Source organism: Bombina bombina, chromosome 5, assembly GCF_027579735.1.
Source record: "Bombina bombina isolate aBomBom1 chromosome 5, aBomBom1.pri, whole genome shotgun sequence".
Taxonomy (NCBI): domain Eukaryota; kingdom Metazoa; phylum Chordata; class Amphibia; order Anura; family Bombinatoridae; genus Bombina; species Bombina bombina.
In genome coordinates, this window is record NC_069503.1 from 573,512,490 (window position 1) to 573,537,186 (window position 24,697).

The 24,697-nt window shown below is 40.4% G+C and overlaps 1 protein-coding gene across 1 annotated transcript in view; it reads right to left on the bottom strand.

Moving 5' to 3' along the window:
• The window catches only part of LOC128660593 (inter-alpha-trypsin inhibitor heavy chain H3), a 342,570-nt gene that overhangs the window by 268,078 nt on the left and 49,795 nt on the right, over positions 1-24,697 (bottom strand). The window contains exons 6-7 of the mRNA XM_053714519.1: positions 22,189-22,299; positions 20,884-21,009 (exon numbers count right to left, since the gene is read on the bottom strand). Of these exons, the coding sequence (XP_053570494.1) occupies positions 20,884-21,009; positions 22,189-22,299 (237 nt within the window). The remainder of the gene's footprint in view (positions 1-20,883; positions 21,010-22,188; positions 22,300-24,697) is intronic.

The following is a 24,697-nucleotide window of genomic DNA, read 5'->3' on the forward strand; positions in this document are numbered from 1 at the left end:
ACGGTTTTCTTGGAGCCCTTCTTAGGCGCTGGCTTGCTGGTTCAGGCATTGCTGCTGGGAAATAAGCTCTTCACAACAAAATAACTAATGCTTCTGTAACATTGCTCCCTTTCTGTGGAACACTCTGGCAGACACGGTCTGACCCCTTTTCGGGGCAGACTAAGGCTGTCCAGACCGCTGGTTATGCGGGGCTGAGGTCGGTTTGTCTGGACAACCCGTCGGCGTTGCCATTCTGTTTCCCAGGTCTGTAAGTAATGGTGAAATTGAAGGTTTGCAACGATAAGCTCCAACGTAATAGCCTGCCGTTATCTCCAGAGACCCGGTTCAGCCACACCAACGGGTTATGGTCGGTGACCAGAGTGAACTCCTGACCATATAAATAGGGAGTCAATTTCTTTAATGCCCACACCAAAGCCAAACACTCCTTTTCGACCGCTGCATAGCTGACTTCGCGGGGCAGGAGCTTCCGGCTGATGTAGGCAACTGGATGCTCCCCTCCATCTTCGCCTACTTGGCTGAGGACGGCTCCCAGCCCGAACATGGAAGCATCTGTATGGACGATAAAACGTTTGTTAAGGGCTGGGGCCGCCAAGACAGGAGCGTTAATTAGAGCATTTTTGAGAGCCTGGAAAGCCGTTTCACAGTGGGGAGACCACAGGACCTGTCGAGGTAAGTTCTTCTTGGTCAAGTCAGTCAGGGGTTTGGCAAGTGTGCTGTAGTCTGGTACGAACCGTCTATAGTACCCTGCCGTGCCCAGGAAGGCTAGGACCTGAGTCTTAGTGATGGGGGTGGGCCAATTGGCGACAGCTTCTATTTTGGCCGGCTCTGGTCGCTGCTTTCCACACCCCACCCGGTGACCCAGGTACTGTACCTCGGCCATCCCAAAGTGGCATTTTTCTGGCTTCAGAGTCAGGCCAGCAGCCCGGATCTGATCCAGAACCATTCCCACATGAGCTAAGTGGTCCTCCCAGGACTCACTGTGGATCGCTATGTCGTCCAGGTAGGCGCAAGCAAAACTCTGGAAGCCATCCAGGAGCCTATCCACCAAGCGCTGGAATGTAGCTGGGGCATTCTTCATCCCAAACGGCATTACCCTAAACTGATATAAGCCGAATGGGGTGACGAATGCCGACTTGGGGATAGCCTCCGGGGCCAGGGGAATCTGCCAGTAACCTTTGCAGAGGTCAATAGTGGTCAGGTAATTTCCCCTGGCTATACGATCGAGTAGCTCGTCTACCCTGGGCATAGGGTAAGCGTCCGTCACGGTATTTTCATTGAGCCTCCGATAGTCTACGCAGAACCGGGTGGTCTCATCTTTCTTGGGCACCAAGACAACTGGGGAGGCCCAGGGACTATCGGAGGGCTCAATTACCCTGAGCTGGAGCATCTCATCGATCTCCTTCTTCATTCCTGTCCTAACTGCTTCGGGGATTCGGTACGGAGCCTGGCGCAAGGGAGCTTGTCCCGGAGTATCTACCTGGTGGGTGGTTAAAGTAGTGTACCCTGGCTTCGGGGAGAAGGTGAGGTGTTTGGACTGGAGGAGTTGGTTGAGCTGCTCCCTTTCAGTGGGGCTAAGTCGGTCCCCTATCTGAACCTGCGCCACTATACCTGTGGGGAGGCTCTTTTCTAATAGGTCTGGAATAGGTAAACTGTCGGGGTCTTCCTGAGGGGAACAACATACGGCCGTCACGTTCTCTGGTCGCTCAAAATATTCCTTGAGCATGTTTACATGGAATGTCTTTCTAAGATTGTTGTCGTGGCAGCTAGCTATCACATAAGTGGTGTCTCCCCTTTTCTCTACGATCTGGTAGGGACCCTGCCAGGATGCCTGCAATTTGTCTGTCTTCACCGGCTTAAGTACTAACACCTTTTGTCCTATGGTGAAGATTCTCTTTCGGGCCCCCCGATCGTACCATACTTTCTGTCTTCTCTGGGCCAACTGGAGATTAGCCCGCATGGATTTGGCTAATTGCTCCATTCGGTCCCTGAGTTCCAGCACGTATGGCACAATTGGGACACCGTCAGCCTCCATCTCTCCCTCCCAGTGCTCCCGGATCAGGTTTAGGGGTCCCCGTACCTTTCTTCCGTAGAGCAACTTGAAGGGAGAGAACCCTGTCGTTTCCTGGGGCACCTCCCGATAAGCAAATAGGAGGTGCGGCAGGAAGCGTTCCCAGTCTCGGTATTCCTGAGTGAACGTCTTGAGCATTTGCTTGAGGGTCCCATTGAACCTCTCACACAGCCCGTTCGTCTGGGGGTGGTATGGGGAGCTTAGGAGGGACTTAATTTTGCAAACCTGCCAGAGTTGTTGGGTCAATTCAGCCGTAAATTGGGTGCCTCGGTCGGATAGGATTTCTTTTGGAAATCCTACCCGGGAGAACACCTGTACTAGTGCATTCGCTACCGTATCCGCTTGTATGTTGGATAGGGCGACAGCCTCTGGGTACCTGGTAGCGTAGTCCACTACGGTAAGAATGTATCGCTTACCGGAGGGACTAGGGGTAGCCAGTGGTCCCACTAGGTCAATAGCAACCCGGCTGAAGGGTTCCTCTACAATGGGCATATTTACTAGCTGGGCTTTAGGGTGATCGCCTCGCCTTCCTACTCGTTGACACACATCGCAGGTGTTACAGTAAGTTCTAACGTCAGCGTGCACCCCTGGCCAAAAGAACGTGTGAGTAATGCGGTGTAGGGTACGGGTAACGGCTAGGTGGCCTGCTAAGGGGATGTCGTGGCCTATTTTGAGGATTTCTTGACGGTATTTGTGGGGCACTACCAGCTGTCGCCTATGCTGTCCCCTTTTCTCTGTCCAGCGGTATAGTTTCCCTTTTTCCCATAAGAATGTTTCGTTATCTGCCCCGCCCCCTCCGGTCTCTGCTCGTTCCCGGTACTTTTGTAAGGTCGGGTCAGTCTTAGACTCTGCCTCGAAAGCATCTGGGGTGTCCCAGGGTATGGGGCCTAAACTGTCAGGCAAGGTCGGGGTAGGTCTTACCTGTGTCTCCCGCACTGGTGAAAGCTCTCGCTCCGTCCGGGCTTGGGCCCGTGTAGTCACTGGGTCCGCCTCGTTGTTGCATACTGGAGCATAGGCAGAAGTCATGGGGCCCAAATCGTTGCCCAGTAGTACTTCGGCAGGTAAATTATCCATTAGGCCCACGTTCACAGCCCCCTTTCCCGCTCCCCAATCAAGATGCACTTTAGCTGTTGGAATTTTGTACACATCCCCCCCCGCCACTCTAACGGCCACAGTCTGTCCAGATCGCTTGTGCTCTGGCACCAAATGACTCTGTACCAGCATGATAGTAGCCCCTGTGTCTCGCAATCCCTCGGTAGATCGCCCCTCGAGCCATACCCTCTGCCGATGGTGCTGGCGGTTATCTGAGGCAGCATATACAGGGTCTGCCTCGTGAAGCGGCCCCACATATCCCTCCATAGGGGCCTCTTGGTTAACACAGAGGGCCCGGGCCGGACGATAGGACCCAGAGGGGTAATTGTAATTCCTGGGTGTCTGGTGCGTATTAAGGGGGCAGCTAGCCATGAAATGCCCTGGTTGCTTGCATCGGTGGCAAGTCGGTCTGGGACGCTCAGAGCTGTTATTGGGTGGTCCTGAGTGTTGGACGGGCCCTGTGGGCACCGGGGCTCGGAATTCAGCACGAGGGGGTGCACGGTAAACCTCTCTGGGTTCGACCCGTGCTGGAGCTCGGTAGTTCATGGGTTCGTGAAGACGGGAGTCATAATGTTCATCGGCCAATTTGGCTGCTTCATCTAAGGTAGAAGGCCGCCTGTCTCGCAGCCATTCCTTCCCTTGCTGTTCCATGCCATTATAAAAATGTTCTAAGAGAAACAATTGTAAAATTTCCTCCCCAGTCACCGCTTTACTTCCGCTCAGCCAGTGATTTGCCGCTCTCCGCATTCGGTGCGCCCATTCCATATGGGTATCGTTAGGCTTCTTTTCCGTGCCCCGAAACTGTCGGCGATACGTGTCCGGAGTTACAGCGTACCGTCGCAACAGTGTCTCCTTAACTAGCTCATACTGTGTCACTTCCTCAGCACCCAGAGTACGAAAGGCTTCCAGGGCTCGCCCGGATAGTTTCCCAGACAATATCGTGGGCCACTCTCTGTTGGGAATCTGGTGCAGGGTACATTGCCTTTCGAAGTCCGCCAAATATTCATCAATCCCTGTCTCGCTCTCTAGGAAGGGTCGAAATGCCGCATAGGGTATCTTGGGCCTCCCAGCATTTTCGACAGGGATGATTACCTGCAGGGCTTCAGCATTGCGGTGTGCGTTCGCTAGGTTGAGTTCGTGGGCTCGAGTCTCTCGTATATCCTCGTCCGCCTCCGCCATCAACTGCTGTACCAATTCCATGGAGGGGTTCGGCCCGTATAATGAGAGCCTTTCCCGAACAATCCTGGATTTTTCGTCACTAATCGTGGTCGGTGTTTCCGCCATTGTGAAGCTCTGATCCAGTTCGGTCAATTCTGCGATCAGCTCTCTCCTCGGCCGGTTGCTGGCGTACCCCCCTCTGCTTTCAAGTAAATCCTTTAGGGTTGTACGTTTCAATTTTTCGTAAGCGCTCTCCATCCGTTCTGTACCTCTCCTAGGAAATCCAGCAAAATCCCGCCGCTGCCGCCAAATGTTACGGTTACCCTTAGTCTCGCTGAGAGATGGACCGCTTAGTAGCCTGGATCCCTATTGCTAAAGAGGGGAGAAGCTGCTTTCCATAGTATTCTATATGAGTCTCGCAAATATAGAATAATCTCCCTTAGCTGCAGTACAGCTAGGATACCCTTCTGCCCACAAAAACGAGTCAACGCTGCGATTGAGGGTCAAAACAAGAACTCAGGACTGGGATGCCCAGCCTGCTTTTTATTAAGGTTACATGCACACAGGGCACTCCCAGGGGGAGAGGGGGGGAAGCACAAAATCCCCCATCACACATTTAGATAGAGAGCACTGTCCTTTGACAGGCCACAATAGGATTACAGTACTTAAGATAACAAGTTTACAAGTTCATCTTATCAATTAGCAGTCTGGCTCCAGAGGTGATTAGACAATAGTTTCTAAAAGCTGAAAAAAAAAGAGTTAACTCTTTATGAAATGAAATTTCTTGGAGCCCTTCTTAGGCGCTGGCTTGCTGGTTCAGGCATTGCTGCTGGGAAATAAGCTCTTCACAACAAAATAACTAATGCTTCTGTAACACTATGTATTGCTGATCTAGATATTAACTGACCAAAAATAATATGCTAGTATACTGGGAATACTCACTATTGACTGGTGATGACCTGTTTCAGTGATATTATCGCAGTGGGATGCAGGATGAGGTTGGAGGTAAAGGATGTTGCTTGCTGAATGATTCTGGATTAGGAACAGAGCTTGGGGTGTAGGCTAAATCAGTGTGTACATCTCTGGAGTTATTTAGGGGATACAGCTCAGGAGACACCGGGTGGGATTTTTACAAGATGTGCATTCGCTATGATTGTGGTTAAAGGGACAGTGAACTGAATTTTTTTTTCCCCTCAATGTGTTTCCAAATTATGACTTGTTAAACCAGCTGCATAATATATTAGAATGCTTCTTTAGGTTTATAGCTGTTTTCTCTTTAAAATCACAACCCATCAAAATGGGTTGAGCTTGCAGGGAAATCATATAGCCTTATTTTATCCCTTTTTGTACACACACATGCTTCTTTTTATTATCTCTATCTGTAAACTTGGAGGGAACAATTAAACATTAATATTGTGTTACTCATCTCTCCTACCTCCTACTGGGAGTGTAATTTCTTCTCCTAGCTACATTTTCACAGCTTTTCTATAAGCCTAGTATTAAGTGTAAAAACTTTCAGTATAAGCAAAGATACCACAGGCAAAATCACCGATTTCAAATGCCCAATAAAGGAAAATTAGTTATTTGTAATCAATCTAATACACTCCAGCAGGTAAAATTGATCATTGGGAACAAATTTAAGGGGACAAAATGTAGGGTATGCTGTCCCTTTAAGGAAAGTAGTGAAAATGGGTTGTATTATTTTGTATTATCTGGCTCATAAATTCACTTTATTTGTGGAGTGTTTATAAAAGTTTTAGTGTAGAATTTGGACTTAGAAAAGTGTAAGAGGAGTTGCAAATACATTGCTGGACTATTACGCACCTGCAGATTCAGAATTGAGCAAACACTTGTGATGTTTTTAAATAAAATGTGACCAGTAGTAGCCTTAATGTGCTGACTCAGAGGGGTGCAAATGGAATGGAGATGTAATGTGATCAGGGGTCTGAGTTTTGGGGTATTAGCAGCACTAGGAGTTTACAATATATGAGAACCTGCATATAAGACGCACAGTACCAGGGGCTCCACAAGCAGATAATGATGGCTGTAACTAGCAGCGTGTGCTTCTGTGGCTTGTGCCTTTATAGCATCGCGTGCCTCTTGGTCCCACTGTCTGCACCTCTCATGCAGTTATCTATGGATGTCATATACAGATCTGTACTTCTTTTCCTTAAAAGTAATGTTACATGTATACTTTCTATACATTAATTTATTTACATTTTAATATAGATCATACAACTATTTTTATACTTTTGAAGTATATTTATTAGCATATTCAATATTAACACTTTTTACCAAGCAAACCTGTAATTATTTATTATTTTTGTACCAGTCTAATTAACAAAATTATATCAGAACATTTTATAATCATATGTTAATAAAATCTATTTGTTATTGGTGTTGACAGAAGCTCATTTAGAAAGACAATCATGGTGTTTTGGCATTCTGTAAGTGTTATATCATAGATGATAGCACAATACATTTTTGTGATTTCAAGCAATATATCCTGTGATACTGGGCTGGCACTAATTATCTCAGACAATAAGCACTGTGATATTACTGTGACACTGGCACCAATTATCTCAGACAATAAGTACTGTGATATTACTGTGACACTGGCACCAAGTATCTCAGACAATAAGCACTGTGATATTACTGTGACACTGGCACCAATTATCTCAGACAATAAGCACTGTGATATTACTGTGACACTGGCACCAAGCATCTCAGACAATAAGCACTGTGATATTACTGTGACACTGGCACCAAGTATCTCAGACAATAACACTGTGATATTACTGTGACACTGGCACCAAGTATCTCAGACAATAAGCACTGTGATATTACTGTGACACTGGCACCAAGTATCTCAGACAATAAGCACTGTGATATTACTGCGACACTGGCACCAAGTATCTCAGACAATAACACTGTGATATTACTGTGACACTGCCACCAAGTATCTCAGACAATAAACACTGTGATATTACTGTGACACTGGCACCAAGCATCTCAGACAATAAGCACTGTGATATTATTGTGACACTGGCACTAATTATCTCAGACAATAAGCACTGTGATATTATTGTGACACTGGCACCAATTATCTCAGACAATAAGCACTGTGATATTACTGTGACACTGGCACCAATTATCTCAGACAATAAGCACTGTGATATTACTGTGACACTGGCACCAAGCATCTCAGACAATAAGCACTGTGATATTATTGTGACACTGGCACCAATTATCTCAGACAATAAGCACTGTGATATTACTGTGACACTGGCACCAATTATCTCAGACAATAAACACTGTGATATTACTGTGACACTGGCATCAATTATCTCAGACAATAAGTACTGTGATATTACTGTGACACTGGAAACAATTATCTCAGACAATAAGCACTGTGATATTATTGTGACACTGGCACCAATTATCTCAGACAATAAGTACTGTGATATTACTGTGACACTGGCACCAATTATCTCAGACAATAAACACTGTGATATTACTGTGACACTGGCACCAAGTATCTCAGACAATAAGCACTGTGATATTATTGTGACACTGGCACCAAGTATCTCAGACAATAAACACTGTGATATTACTGTGACACTGGCACCAATTATCTCAGACAATAAGCACTGTGATATTACTGTGACACTGGCACCAAGCATCTCAGACAATAAGCACTGTGATATTACTGTGACACTGGCACCAATTATCTCAGACAATAATCACTGTGATATTACTGTCACAGTAATATCACAGTGCTTATTGTCTGAGCTAATTGGTGCCAGTGTCACATTAATATCACAGTGCTTATTATCTGTCTCAGATAATTTGTACCAGTGTCACAGTAATATCACAATGCTTATTGTCTGAGCTAATTGGTGCCAGTGTCACAGTAATATCACAGTGCTTATTGTCTGTCCAGGGGCAAAGCTACAGGGGGTGCTGAGGTCGCAATTGTGTTTGTTTGTGGAACCATCAAATTACAGACCTTGTTACTACAGCATGAGGGGAGGGGGTAAACAGTGTCACTATACAGTACCACTATATACAGTATGGGGGGGCAGGACTATAAAGTGACCACAGTAGTCTGTGACATAAAGTACTGGGGCTGGTAGGGTCAGGCCAGCCATCTCACCGGCAGATTACAGACTGTGTCAATGACTCACTATAAACAGTACTGGTGGGTTAAACAGTGTCACTATATACAGTAATAGGGGGGGGTCAGACCATCTCACAGACAGTTCGCACAGGGTACCTCCTTTTGCAGACGTGATCTGATTCACATTTTTTTCTGTAATAAATGTTAAAAAAAATAATAATATATGTTTAAAACTCACTTTTTTGGGTGGGGGGTGGGGGGGTGAGGGGCCCTTCTTAGATTCTTGCACCTGGGCCCTGTGGTTTCTAGTTACGCCTCTGCATGCAACCGGAGCGTAGAAGACTACTTCAACTTGTCTTGTTGTACTTGTTATCTATATTTGGCGGCGGCGCATCTTTTTAGGTAGGTCAGTGGTGGCGGGGTTGGGGTTCAGGTTGACTGACTCACTGTCTTCTTCTGTTGTTGTTGTGTGACAGTGACTGTGTTAACTTCGAAGTTCGAATCGACTATGTATTGTGATATAATAATTGTGATTACTATTAGATTGATTTAGGTAGGTGTCAGACTGTCAGTGGCGGTGGCGGGCCTCAGCCTTTTATAGTGACTCCTGTCCTCCTGAGCCTGCTGGGGCCCTGGGCCAATCTTTTATTTTAGGCGGCAGTGCGGCACTAAGTTGAAGTTAGATAACGTGAGTTGAAGTTGAACTTATACATTTATTACAACGAACTTGCAGCCTCGCTGCCAAAATAGTCAAGTGACTCAAGTCACTTCCCTTGACTATAGAGGCAGCGAGGCTGCAAGTTCGTTGTAATAAATGTATATCAAGTTGACAAGTTCAACTCAAGTTATCTAACTTCAACTTAGTGCCGCCTAAAAGAAAAGAAAAGATGGCCCAGGGCCCCAGCAGGCTCAGTCACATGACAAGGAAGTTGGTTTCTTATTCAAGCTGTTTCTTATTCGTGAAATTCTGTTTCTTATTCATGGAAGTTGGTTTCTTATTCAATTTTTTTTTAAATAAAAAAATAAGTTTTATTAAAATAATAATATGATTCATATAAATGTAGTTACACAGAGGTGGAGTCTCTTTATATAATAGATATACAAACTTGAAAAAAGGGCATACGTTGGCACCACTACAAATATTACTATTTTGAATAAATAACATATATTTTCAAAGGGTTAATAACCATTGGGCCACTGATTTCACTATGAATATATACAGGGTAGATCCCCCTCCATGCCATGCAATTGTTTTTAGCCTGGCCCAATGGTGTTTTGGGCACAGAAATTGATGCCAACCCTGGCATAGGTGACATAATTCTCAATTTTGAATAAGTAACAGATATTTTCAAAGGGTTAATAACCATTGGGCCACTGATTTCACTATGAATATCTACAGGGTAGATCCCCCTCCATGCCATGCTATTGTTTTTAGCCTGGCCCAATGGTTATTAACCCTTTGAAAATATCGGTTACTTATTCAAAAATGAGAATTATGTCACCTATGCCAGGGTTGGCATCAATTTCTGTGCCAAAACACCATTGTGCCAGGCTAAAAACAATTGCATGGCATGGAAGAGGATCTGCCCTGTATATATTCAAAGTGAAATCAGTGGCCCAATGGTTATTAACCCTTTGAAAATATCTGTTACTTATTCAAAAATGAGAATTATGTCACCTATGCCAGTGTTGGAATCAATTTCTGTGCCAAAAACACCATTGGGCCAGGCTAAAAACAATTGCATGACATGGAGGGGGATCTACCCTGTATAAATTCATAGTGAAATCAGTGGCCCAATGGTTATTAACCCTTTGAAAATATCTGTTACTTATTCAAAAATGAGAATTATGTCACCTATGCCAGTGTTGGCATCAATTTCTGTGGCAAAAACACCATTGGGCCAGGCTAAAAACAATTGAATGACATGGAGGGGGAATGGGATCTACCCTGTATAAAATCATAGTGAAATCAGTGGCCGAATGGTTATTAACCCTTTGAAAATATATGTTATTTATTCAAAATAGTAATATTTGTAGTGGTGCCAACGTATGCCCTTTTTTCAAGTTTGTATATCTAATTGTTATATAAAGAGATTCCACCTCTGTGTAACTACATTATATGAATCATATTATTATTTTAATAAAACTGATTTTTTTATTTTAAAGTAAATTTAAAGCAGTCTGACAAAAAAATTGAATAAGAAACCAACTTCCATGAATAAGAAACAGAATTTCCCGAATAAGAAACAGCTTGAATAAGAAACCAACTTCCTTGTCGTCTCAGTCACTATAAAAGCTGTAGCCTGTTTTTGGTTATTTACTACTACTAGTAATAATTATTATTAAATCAAGTCACCCATTTTATGTAACCTCTCACCTATTGAGTCAGCTCAAGAGGGATCTTGGGGCTGCTAAGAACCCCAATAATTACTGAAATACCCCCAATTATCAATGGTGTCCAACTGTCCATATCCAAAAATTTGCAAGTCAATTTTTTGTTCTACCTAGGGAAGGCAAGATGTAAATGAGGAGAGGTGTATTTAAATAATAGGCAATATGTAGTGGAAATTATTGATACTAGTTATTTATTTGTCCAGTTTTTTAAAGTCCATAGGTTTAATTAATGTAAAATATCTCATATGCATCACTGCATTACAAATATGGAGCAGAAGTAAATAAGTGGCAGTCAAGGGGGTCAAACTGCTGTTCATTTGTGGTGCAGAGTGCAGACTGCAGAGAGACAAAATGTTGATTTTTATGTTACTAGCAGCCATGGGGTAAAATGGCTGTCACTGCTCAATTGTGAAAAATATACCTGGTTAAATGACGAGTAGGGGCTATTGGGAGGGAGCTTTGTGTGACTCTGAGTCTGACTTATAGTGAGTGACTGAGGCTGCCAATCTATTGAACACATTCTTTTTTTAGGTAGGTGGCGGCTGGCGGCACTTGATGAAGTTAGTTAGTTGATATTATTTATTACACACACACTTGTGTTCTTGTAGATTGTGGGGTGTCCAAACTTCTGTCTCAAAGGGCCACAAAGTTTTCTCTTTTTTCTTTTTCTTCTTTTTGCTAAGATGGAGGTGAGATTTATTTCTAGATAGAAATAATACAACAACGTACAATAGATAGACATGTTACATTATTTTGGTTTGTATGTGTTGAACTTGCAACTAGATATTATGATAACTAATGTACTTGTGTTGTTGTAAAGGCAAAAACACACACAAATGTATACACACATATACATACACATGCAGATATACACTAAACACACACATGTATACACACATATACATACACATGCAGATATACGCTAAACACATACATGTATACACACATATACATACACATGCAGATATACACTAAACACACACATGTATACAATTACACACATATACATACACAAGCAGATATACACTAAACACACACACATGTATACAATTACACACATATACATACACATGCAGATATACACTACACACACATATCCTTTGAAAAGCATATCTAAATATGCTCTGTAGCTACTGAGCATATTTAGATATGAATTTCAACAAAGGATATCTGATTTTCTTCATTCTTTTGATATCCTTTGTTGAAAAGCATATCTAAATATGCTCAGTAGCTATTGAGCATATTTAGATATGAATTTCAACAAAGCTATCTGATTTCCTTCATTCTTTTGATATCCTTTGTTGAAAATCATATCTAAATATGCTCATTAGCTACTGAGCATATTTAGATATGCTTGTCCACAAAGGATATCAAAAGAATGAAGGAAATCAGATATCCTTTGTTGAAATTCATATCTAAATATGCTCGATAGCTTATAAGCATATTTAGATATGCTTTTCAACAAAGGATATCAAAAGAATGAAGAAAATCAGATATCCTTTGTTGAAAATCATATCTAAATATGCTCAGTAGATACTGAATGGTGGCTGCATATAGATATTGGCTCGCCCATGTGCAATTGCTATTTCTTCAACAAAGGATATCTAAAGAATGAAGGCGCATCCGATTCCTAGACACTGCCTCACCAGCCTTTGAAGTCACCGCACATCACTGCTGTAGTGGATCATGTCTGCCTGACATCGCTAAATGGAGATTGACACTAGCAGGGGGTATCAATCATCCCGATCGTATCAGATCGGAATAATTGCTGTCTGCCGCCTCAGAGGTGGAGGATAAGTTAAGGAGCAGTAGTCTTAAGACCACTGCTTCTTAACTTATGTTTCCGGCGAGCCTCATGGCTCGCATGGAAACTGCTACATTGGCAGTAGGGATGGGCGAATATTTCTAAAAATTTGAAATTTAAAACGAATTTTGATACATTCGTTCGCTCGAATCGAATTTCGAATGTTTATATAACATTCTAACATTCTATTTTCAAATTTTCGTTTTCAAATTTTTCAATAAAATTCGAAAATATTCGTTCGAATAATAGAATGTTTAGCTATGTATTCATTCAATTTCGAAATGTAATATTCGAATTCGAATGTGACATTCAAATTCGAAATAGTATTTCTAGTCTACAACTGTGTTTAATAAATGTAATATTCGAATTTGAATGCTACATTCGAATTCGAATGTCACATTCAAATTTGAAATAGTATTTCTAGTCTAGTACTGTGTTTTAAATGTAATATTCAAATTTGAATGTGACATTCGAATTCGAATGTCCCATTCGAATTTGAAATAGTATTTCTAGTCTAATACTGTGTTTTTTAAATGTAATATTCGATTTGAATGTGATATTCGATTCGAATGTGATATTCGATTCGAATGTGACATTCGAATTCGAAATAGTATTTCTAGTCTAATACTGTGTTTTATAAATGTAATATTCGAATTCGAATGTGATATTCGAATTCGAATGTCACATTCGAATTTGAATGTGACATTCGAAAACTATAAATAACATTCGAAAATCGAATTTTTAAGAATATTCGTTCTTATCAACATTCTATTATGTAACTCGAATTTCTACAATAACATTCGTTCTAACATTCGATTTCGATTATAAACACATTCGCCCATCCCTAATTGGCAGCTTGATAATTCGGCCCCAAAGCCACAAAACATATGGCTATGTCCGGTGCTACCCCTTAATATATAACCATTAGACAAAAAAGAAGAAAAAGAGATTAGGGGGGGTTAGCAGTCAAAAAACACTGAAATACACATCTTTATTATAAGAGAGTAAAAAAGGGGAATTATATTACCCAAAACAAATACCACATCTTTAATTAGAATATTATAAACTAACATTATGTGATTCATCCCCCTGTTTCCTGGCTGATAGCTGAAAACATCAGCATCAGGGGTGAAGAGCAGTTATATATCAAGGGAACAGCACCCACCAGTCAGAGGCACAGAGTCCAGGGCTTTCCAACTCCTACATATAATCCAATCCAAATAAATGGAATCCATACTCATTTAAAAAGGTAGAAATCCTTTATTAATCCAGCAACATGGGTAGAGGGACAAGGTTTCGGGCGACCTATTGTCCCTTAGTCATGTACTGACATGACTAAGTTCCAATAGGTGACCAAAACCTTGTCCCTCTACCCATGTTGTGGAATTAATAAAGAATTTCTACCTTTCTAAATGAGGCTGGATTCCATTTCTTTGGATTGGATTATAGGTAGGGGTAAAGAGCACACAGTAGCTACAAAAGCAGATGCATTTCGGCCCTATTACATGCCTTTATCCATGTTAATACAGGCAAACCGAGTTGTTCCTGTGCTGGACTTTAAATAGCACTTGCAATAGTAAGAGCAATTGCTGTAGTAGAAGCAGTTCCTGGAACAGTTTGACACGCCCCCTCATTATGATGATTGGTGTATACCGGTCTCAGGTCAAAGGGGGCATGGTCAATAGTGTGGTGGCAGTTACCGGTAACATTGCTATTTAAAGTCCAGTATAGAAGGAACTATGTTTGTCTGTATTAGCATTGAAAAAGGCATGTAATAGGGCTGAAACACGTCTGTTTTTGTGGCTACTGTGTGCTCTTCAGCCCTGACACCTGATGCCGACATATCCTGTTACCAGCCTAGGGAAATACTGGGACATCACACGCCACACATTCTATCTCTATTTCCTTTGCACTGCTGCTTAGACTTCAAAAAGTATTAATTTGATGCAAGATGAACACATAAAAAACAAACATAAGAAGAGATAGTTGTTTTTTTGTTTGTGAAAACTCACATAGTACCTACTTACTAAAGGTTGAGGCTGGCTACAATTCCTTAAAACAAAGGAACTTTCTCTTCCTGCTGCTCTATCCCCTCTAATAATGCTACCTTCCTTACACACCTAGAGTTCAACAAGCTACACTCTTGGCATTATGCACACATGATATATCCTTCACCCACTGCTAGGGTGAGGGTTCCAAAAGTCTTAGCACCAATTACTGAGTCTTTGTTACTTTATGCTTTGGCCAACTCTCTAGATATACTGCCTTTAATCCAATGGTGTGGATCCTTAAGGAACATTGCACAGCTCTGTCCATGGAACAGACATACCACAGTATTAATAGTATGATGGATTTTAAGCCTAACACCTTGAGTTCTACAAGCTACACTCTTGGTGTTTCCGACATATGATATATCCTTTCCCCGCAGTCAGGGTGAGGGATCCAAAGTCTTAGCACCAATTACTAGGACTTTATGTTCCTGCTGCTGCTGCTGCTCAACCCATTCAAAAGCTGCTGCCTTCCTTCCACAACTTGAGTTTAACAAGCTACTTCACTCTTGGTGTTTCCCACACATAATATATCCGAATCCTTTACCCAAAGCCAGAGTGAGGGATCCAAAGCCTTAGCACCAATTACTGAGAGTTTATGTTCCTGCTGTACCTCCTCTAAAACCACACTGTGTGTTCAAAAAGCTACGCTCTTGGTGCTGCCCAATGTCAAGGTGAAGGATCCAAAGGCTTAGAGCCAATTACTGAGATTTTATGTTCCTGCTGTTCTTCTTCTTCTAGAAATGCTGCCTTCCTTCTACACCTTGAGTTCAACAAGCTATACTCTTTGGGCTGCCCAAACACAATATCCTCCACCCACTGCCAGGGTGAGGTGTCCAAAGTCTTATCATCAATTACTTTATGTCCTTGCTGCTACTACTCTAACCCCTCTAAAATGCTGTCTAACTTCCTCACCTTGAGTTCAACAAGCTAGACTCTTGGTGCTACCCAAATACGATATCCTTCAACCACTGCCAGGGTGAGGGATCCAAAGTTTTGGCACCAGTTACTGAGACTTTATTTTCCTGCTGCTGCTGCTCTACTTTTCTGAAAATGCTGCCTTCCTTCAACATCTTAAATTTAAAAAGCTACACTCTTGGTGCTGCTCAAACATGAAAGTTGAGTGTGTGGAGGAAATAATAAGCCTTTAGTAATGAGAGTGGAATATGAATTAAATGGTTGATGCAATAACATAGTGTTACAGACACTGCAGGAGTAACACCACATTTTATGAAGTATGTGTGGTATGGGAACTGAGTGTGTGAACTCAGTAAAATGATTGACACAATAATATGGTGTTACTGACAGTGCAGGAGTAACACCAAATTGTACTAATTCAAACAACATGTATGTATAGACTCACTGTACTGTACCTTTATTTAAACTTTTTTTTTTTTTTTAAATTACAGTGCATACAAATTGCATGTATAAAAGAAAATAATACATTTGAAAATAAAATAGATTTGAAAAATGTAAAAAGATATAGCTGATTGCAGCTTCAGATAAAGGAAAAATGAATAGAATCTGCAGTGTAGCTCAAAATGAATGAATTTTAAACTAAACAAATTGGATTGCCTTGCACAGTTCTACCAAATGTATAATAAAGTACTTGATAGTACAGAAAATAAATTATACTTGAATAACAAATGTTGCTATTATTTATGAAAAATGGCACAAACTATATGGCCAGAAGTATGTGCACACCAATACTAATTATTGAGTTCAGGTGCATAACATTCAGCAGATACCCATAAAAACTCAATAGATAAACATTGGCAATACAATGAGTTGTACTGAGGAGCTCAGTAACATTAAACTATAAGATGCCACATTTTGCTACAAGCCAGTTGGTTAAATTCATGCTGGTCAACTGTATGAGCTTTTATTATGAAATAGAAGCACCTAGGAGCAACAACAACACAGCCACAACATAGTAGACCTCACAAACAAACAGAGTGGGGCCACCAAGTATTGAAGAGTAGCCTGTAAAAATCACCTATCATCTGTTACATCACCCACAACAGAGATCTCCACTGCCTCTGGAAACAACAGCCGCACAAAAACTGTGAATCAGGAGCTTTGTGAAATGGTTTCCATGGTGGAGCAGCTGTAAACAAGCCTCACATCAACATGAGAATTGTAAAGCATCGTTTGGAGTTGTGTGAAGCTTGTTACCACTGGACTCTGGAACATTCTGATTGAAGAATCTGGGTGTGGTGCATTCCAGGAGAACACTAACTACCAGAATGCATAGTGGCTGCTGTAAAGTTTGGTAAAGGAGGCATAATGGTCTGTGGCTGTTTTTCAGGGTTGGGAATAGGAATGTTAGTGCCAATAAAGGGTCATCATAAAGCTAAAGGATACATAGACAATTTAAACACTTGTGTGCTTGCAACTTTGTGCTAACAGTTTGGGAAGACTCTTTCCTTTTTTATTAGCTAACTGTGCCCCTGTGCTCAAAGTGAGGTCTATGAATACATGGTTTGACAAATTTGGTGTGGAGGAACTCAAGTGGTCTTCACAGAGCCAAGACCTCAACCCAATTTAACACCAAACCTTCCCATCCAACATCAGTGTCTGACTTTACAAATGCTCTTTTTGCTGAATGGGCACAATTTCCCACAAACACACTCCAAAATCTTGTAAAAAGCCTCCCTATAAAAAAAATGTGGTTGTTATAGCTGCAAAGTGAAGAGGGGCAACTCCATATAAATTACCATTGTTTGTAAATGTGAAGTCAAACAAGATCATATAGGGTGATGCTCAGGTGTCTGTATACTTGTGGCCCTATTGTGTATCTGTCTTTAACTTGTTTTTAAACGTTATTGGTACAGTATACTTTTAAATGGTGCAATTTCCTTAACTTGTATTATCCCGGGAACTTGTTGACATATATAACACATAGCAAAGGCATTAAATCCCTGGATATTTTTTTTTAAGATTATGAATATTATGAAATTAGACCAATTGATATTAGTCACCTGGAAGCAACAGATTTTCTATTATTTATTGTATTTTAGGATCTCTTTGCAGTGTGGTCTAATTAATATTCAGCATAGTTTCACCTAGATTACAAGTTTTGCGTTAGAAGCTGTGCGGTGCTAACGAGCAGTTTTCCCTCACTGCTCACTTACAGACAGCCAATAGGATTGAACTTCAATCCGATTGGCTGATCCAATCAGCCAATAGGATTGAGCTTGCATTCTATTGGCTGTTCCAATCAGCCAATAGAATGCGAGCTCAATCCTATTGTTGGGGGGGGGTTTGTATTTTTTTTTTCAGTTAAAAGAGCTGATTTATTTAGGGCAATGCCCCGCAAAAGTCCCTTTTAAGGGCTATTGGTAGTTTAGTTTAGGCTAGGGTTTTTTTATTTTGGGTGGGCTTTTTTTATTTTGATAGGGCTATTAGATTAGGTGTAATTAGTTTAAAGATCTTGTCATTTGTTTTTTATTTTCTGTAATTTAGTGTTTTGTTTGTTTTGTAATTTAGGTAATTGTATTTAATTTAATTAATTGTATTTAATTTAATTAATTGTATTTAAATTAGGTAATTTATTTAATTGTAGTGTAGTGTTAGGTGTTAGTGTAACTTAGGTTAGGTTTTATGTTACAGGTAAATTTGTATTTATTTTAGCTAGGTAGTTAGTAAATAGTTAATAACTATTTAGTAACTATTCTACCTAGTTAAAATAAATACAAACTTGCCTGTAAAATAAAAATAAACCCTAAGCTAGCTACAATGTAACTATTAGTTATATTGTAGCTAGTTTAGGATTTATTTTACAGGTAAGTATGTATTTAGTTTTAAATAGGAATTATTTAGTTATTTAGATTTATTTTAATTATATTTAAAGTGTCAGTAAACCTTAAAAATTATGTTATATAATTCTGCACATAGTGCAGAATTATATAACATTATATTAGCGCAAACATTTTATAAAACATAATTTCCCCTTTTAATTTTTTTAAAAAACGGCTGTTTTACAGACCCGCTCTCTGTGCTCTTCTGAGCGGGTCTGTTTATTTCACACAGCGCATCGGGCCAGCTGTATAGTCACAGCCCGGCCCGACAGCGCCATTATACACAGTGCAGCTCGCTCCTGCTCTGTCTGACAGCAGGAGCGAGCTGCACTGTGTATAATGGTGCGGTCGGGCTGGGCTGTGACTATACAGCTGGCCCGATGTGCTGTGTGAAATAAACAGACCTGCTCAGAAGAGCACAGAGAGCGGGTCTGTAAAACAGCCGTTTTTAAAAAAAATTAAAAGGGGAAATTATGTTTTATAATGTTTGCGCTAATATAATGTTATATAATTCTGCACTATGTGTAGAATTATATAACATTATTTTTGAGGTTTACTGTCACTTTAAGTTAGGGGGTGTTAGGGTTAGACTTAGATTTAGGGGTTAATAAATTTTGTATAGTGGCGGCGATGTTGGGGGTGGCAGATTAGGGATTAATAAATGTAGGTAGGTGGCGGCGATGTTAGGGACGGCAGATTAGGGGGTTAATAATATTTAACTAGTGTTTGTGAGGCGGGAGTGCAGCGGTTTAGGGGTTAATATGTTTATTATGGTGGCGGAGATGTCCGGAGCGGCAGATTAGGGGTTAATAAGTATAACGTAGGTGTCAGCAATGTCGGGGGCAGCAGATTAGGGGTTAATAGGTGTAAGATTAGGGGTGTTTAGACTCAGGGTTCATGTTAGGGTGTTAGGTGTAAACATAAAATGTGTTTAACCATAAGAAATCAATGGGGCTGCGTTACGGAGCTTTACGCTGCTTTATTGTAGGTGTTAGGCTTTTTCTCAGCCGGCTCTCCCCATTGATGTCTATGTTGAAATCGTGAACGAGCACGTACAACCAGCTCACCGCTGACTTAAGCAGCGCTGGTATTGGAGTGCGGTATGGAGCTCAATTTTGCTCTATGCTCACTTCTTGCCTTTTAACGCCGGGTTTGTAAAAACCTGTAATACCAGCGCTGTAGGGAAGTGAGCTGTGACAACAATGTGCAAGTTAGCACCGCACCCCTCATAACGCAAAACTCGTAATCTGGCCGAAAGTTTTATAGCAAGTATTTACTGTAAATATTTTTACATTCTAATGCTCTGCACATAGGGGAATATGTTCTATGTATTTCTAAATAGATATTCATATACATATATATAAATATATATATATATATATATATGTATATCTGTATATATCTATACCTATATATAATCATATATATATATATATATATATATATATATATGTTATACCAAAATACCAGATAATAACAGATATAAATAGAAATATGTGTTTATGAATAAACAGAACATATTCTGCTATGTGAAGAACAATGGGATGTGAAATATTTACATTTTCATGTCGGGTTAGTGCACATAAGAATATGTGATCAGGTTTGTGCGCGAGTTTGGTGTTAGCTCCCCCCCCCCATGTATTTTGCTCCATTGACTTCTATGGTGGAATACGTGAACTTGCACACACATTGTGTTCCTTTTTACCCATATGCTTTCTGATCCTAGCTTGTCCACTGGTCTGTCCATTTTGTGCTCCCTGTTGTTCTGCTGTAATATTAGACTGGATAAAGGTACCTGACCCTGGCAAAGTTACTAACTAGCTTGTCTGCTGTGTGTTCCCTGCTGTACTCCTGCAGTCTTTGGCTGCTTAAAGGTTCCTGACACCTTATCTACCAGTTATACATCTATAGAACTCTACATTACCACAATACCATTGCTATCTGTTTTACATCAGTAGGTATTGCCATTCTGGCAATTAGATAACAGTAATGCAAACAGAAACACAAGTTATGAGAGCTTCACTAACGTTATCATTTTCCAGGGTATCACTGTTTATTGTATCACCTCTATTGTGTCACCTCTCAAATCTACACACCAGGAAGATTGTCTTATGTTAGAGAGGGGCTATTACAAATTTTTGTATGTATCCCTCAGTTTTACACAGAGCCTCAATGTTCAACAGAGAAAACAATTATGATTACTTAATATAGGGAAGTAGACTTAGAATACATACGTTTTGGCTGTAGCCTTGTCTCATAATTTTATGTCTCTTGTTTCAAAATGTGTTTTTTCATGTTAATGGGTTGAGAAATTGAAGTTTTTTCATCTGTTATAACAAAGTTGTACATTTTAAGCAAATTTAACCATCTATTTCTAATCTGCCTGGAACATTTCTTACTTGTAATTTTCCAGCGGAGTCTCTATTGACATCATATGTAACAGTAAAATCTCCATCCAGCAAAGTAGTTTCACAATTTGGACATGAGCGCTGCTGGTCAATTGTTGGATTAAAGGAGATATGACCCTAGAAGGAAAAAACAATGCATTTATTTGTTATTAAGCATTCAAATGTATATTGATGTTTCCTATAACAATTTTAGAGATACTAATTGATGAAAATTGATTGTTATTTCAGAGCTGGACTGTCCTTTTTGATGGGGTTAGACTGATATACTACAGGGAAGTTCTCTTCAGTGATATTGAGCAAGATCCGCCCACAGTGGAGCTCCACTCTTTTGTATTTTAGTCTCCCTAAAGGTAATATAGGGCAACCAGACATGGACCTCTTGCTGCCTAAAAGGATATAGTTGCACCTCCACTGACGAGGCCCATATAGAAACCTATGTTTGGGGTTAGCTGTACAAATCCTTTGTTCCGATGAGAATTGCCTTTTTCACAATGAGGGACCCATTTAGACAAATTAGGCGTAATATTATCTGCATGCAATATTCTAACCTGAGTTTCCCTTAAAGCTGAGGGAAGAGTGGTCCTCTGAACCATCTGAAAGCTTCTTCTCAACATCTTTACCATCAAAGACCCATGAACAGTCTGATTCAACTTATCACTCAGTTTAAATTGGACTACATTTTATTCTATCTAAAGAAATGTATGGAAACATTATGAATAATCTTACATTTAAAAGCAAAATTTAAAAGAGTTGAAAAGAAAAATTAGCCCAAATACCAGGGTTGTTTCGAATGAGCCCCCGAACATAAAGGTTGATCATAATCTATTGCACTTTTTATTTAGGTGCGATCACATTAACATATGTTTGGGTGTTTCTTAAACCCTCAAGAATGTTTTGACTTACTAATATGCATTATAAAAAATCAATGATTTGGTAATATCCTTGTTAGTTGATAATCACTCAGTAAGTATGTTAGCTTCACTTTTATTATTGACCATCTCTTGCCCAATTTCTAACCATGTTTTTTGTGCTGCTGCTGGCATGTAGCACTAGCTACTAATTTGATTTTATTTAAGTTTCAGCTGCTGTCCAGCTGCCCTGGAGGTGTTTCCAATAGGTATTAGCAAACTCATTTTGTTAATAAATTTCTTCTGAGCAACCCAGAAATGAATATTGGATAAAACTAAAGAGATGTTTTTTGTTATTATTGATTTACTTTACATGAAGTACTCATAATAGTAGTGAATGTATTAACAAATAGTTCTTATGGTCTCTTGTTCTCAGTATTAAACTTACCTTATTTCCAGAAAAGGATTTTTGAATCACTGGCCATAAGTCATTTGTTGCAAATGTTGCATTTGCATCTAAAAACGTAATTCCTTGCGGCTCATATATATCAATGTCAATCTGTAATGGAAATTAAGACTATATTAATGATCGTTCTTTTTATTTATTGTAACAATTATTTTTCTATAAATGTATATAATTGACAAAGACATAATAGACTTCAATGACAAACATTGCATAATGTTTTCTAAATGATTAAAATATACCCTGATGTTCTCCCATAAATACTAACATATGTTAAGTAGCGTATGATCAATGTAGCCTATTATGTAGAACATCTATGGGTAGTGACACCTTGGAGATAAAAATAATCATCTGTAAGAGCACAGATGCCCACCATGCAAATAACATAACAGCCTAGATTCCAATTAGAGTGCTATTGATTGCGTAGGGTGCGCTATCAATATCACAGTACCACACTAAGATTAGCACACAATCTGGTATTACTAAACCATGGTAAAACAGAATTACCAGAGAATGTTTAGCACGGCCGATGTTCCTTTAGTGTTTACTATACTCTCAATAGATAGTGCTACCGTGCTAAGCATCACTCATATTAAAGGTGTAAAGTTATGTGCTGCATTCAAGTGCAAAGCATACCAGTGCTAAAACATTTAGCATGATTTCAGACCTGAAGTAAAGTGTTAGGGCTAGATTAAAAGTACAAAAGTATGACAAAACACATGTAAAATATATTAAAAAAAACTATTACACGCGCGCACTCACACACACACATACATATATATATATATTTATTTATTTATTTATAAATGTAGTTAGAAACGCAAAGAAAAATAAGTATAAAGCCTATCACCTCCAAATTACAGAAAGACCTTACCGACACATAATTGTAACAACAGTAATTATAGATTAATCAGTGCAACATCTAATATAGGGCTGAATTACAAGTGGTGCGCTATCTAACGCTCGCTCGATTGGGCATATACCTGCCATTTTGGGCGTATATTAAAGACCATTCATATTACAAGTTGAAAGTAAATGGGACTGTAATCACATTTAACGTAGGTCAGGATAGTGCTTTTGAAAAGTTTTGGTTAAGTATTACGTGAGGAAAAAAAAAATTAACAAAATACATCAAAAATACATTGTACAGTACAGTAACACTCATATTAACATACTCTCTGATAATTATTTTTTAATAAAAATATTGAACGCAAAAGTTATAAGTGCTTTTACATACGAAGACTAAGCTATTTTAGGGAGGGAGGATCTAATAGCGTGGTCTTGAGGCTCACGTGTATCTATCTATCTATATATATATATATATATATATATATATATATATATATATATATATTTATATATATATATATATATATATATATATATATATATATATATTTATATATATATATATATATATATATATATATATATATACTAGTCCTAACCCCGTGTACACGGGCCATTTTTTCCAGTACAGCTGTTCCACCCCTTGCTCTCTCTCTATCCCCCCTCTCTTTTGCCCTTTTCCCCCTCTCTTTTGCTCTCTCTCTCCCACTCTCTTCTGCTCTCGCTTTCCCCCTCTCTCTATTTTGCTCTCTCCCCCCTCTCTTTTGCTCTCTCTCCCCCCTCTCTTTTGCACTCTCCCCCTCTCTTTTGTGCTCTCTCTCTCTCCCCCTCTATTTTGCTCTCTTGCCCCCTCTCTTTTGCTGTCTCTCTTCCTCTCCTTTGCTCTCTTTATCACCCCTCTTTTGCTCTCTCTCTCCCCCTCTCTTTTGCTCTCTCTCTCTTCCCCCTCTCTTTTGCTCTCTCTATCCCCCTCTTTTGCTCTCTCTCTCTCCCCCCTTTCTTTTGCTCTCTTTCCCCCCTCTCTTTTGCTCTCTCTCTTCCCCTCTCTTTTGCACTCTCATCCCCTCTCTTTTGCGCTCTCTCTATCTCTCCCTCTCTTTTTCTCTCTCTCCGCCCTCTCTTATGCTCTCTCTCTCCCCCTCTCTTTTGCTCTCTCTCTCCACTCTCTTTTGTTCTCTCTCTCCTCACTCTCGTTCCCCTATCTTTTGCGCTTTCTCTCCCCTCTCATTTGCACTCTCCCCCTCTCTTTTGCTCTCTCTCTCCCCCCTCTCTTTTGCTTATTCTCTCCCCCTCTCTTTTCCTCCCTCTCTTTTGCTCTCTCTCTTCCCCTCTTTTGCGCTCTCCCCCTCTCTTTTGTGCTCTCCCTCTCTCTTTTGCTCTCTATCCCCCACTCTTTTGCTGTCTTTCTCACTCTCTTTAGCTTTCTCTCTCCCCCTCTCTTTTGCTCTCTTTCTCTCCCCCTCTCTTTTGCTCTCTCTATCCCCCCTCTTTTGCTCTCTCCCCTTTCTTTTGCTCTCTTTCCCTCCTCTCTTTTGCTGTCTCTCTCCCCCTCTCTTTTGTTCTTTCTCTCCCCCTTCTCTTTTGCTCTCTCCTCTCCACCTCTCTTATGCTCTCTCTCTCCTCTCTCTCTCCTCTCTCTTTTCTC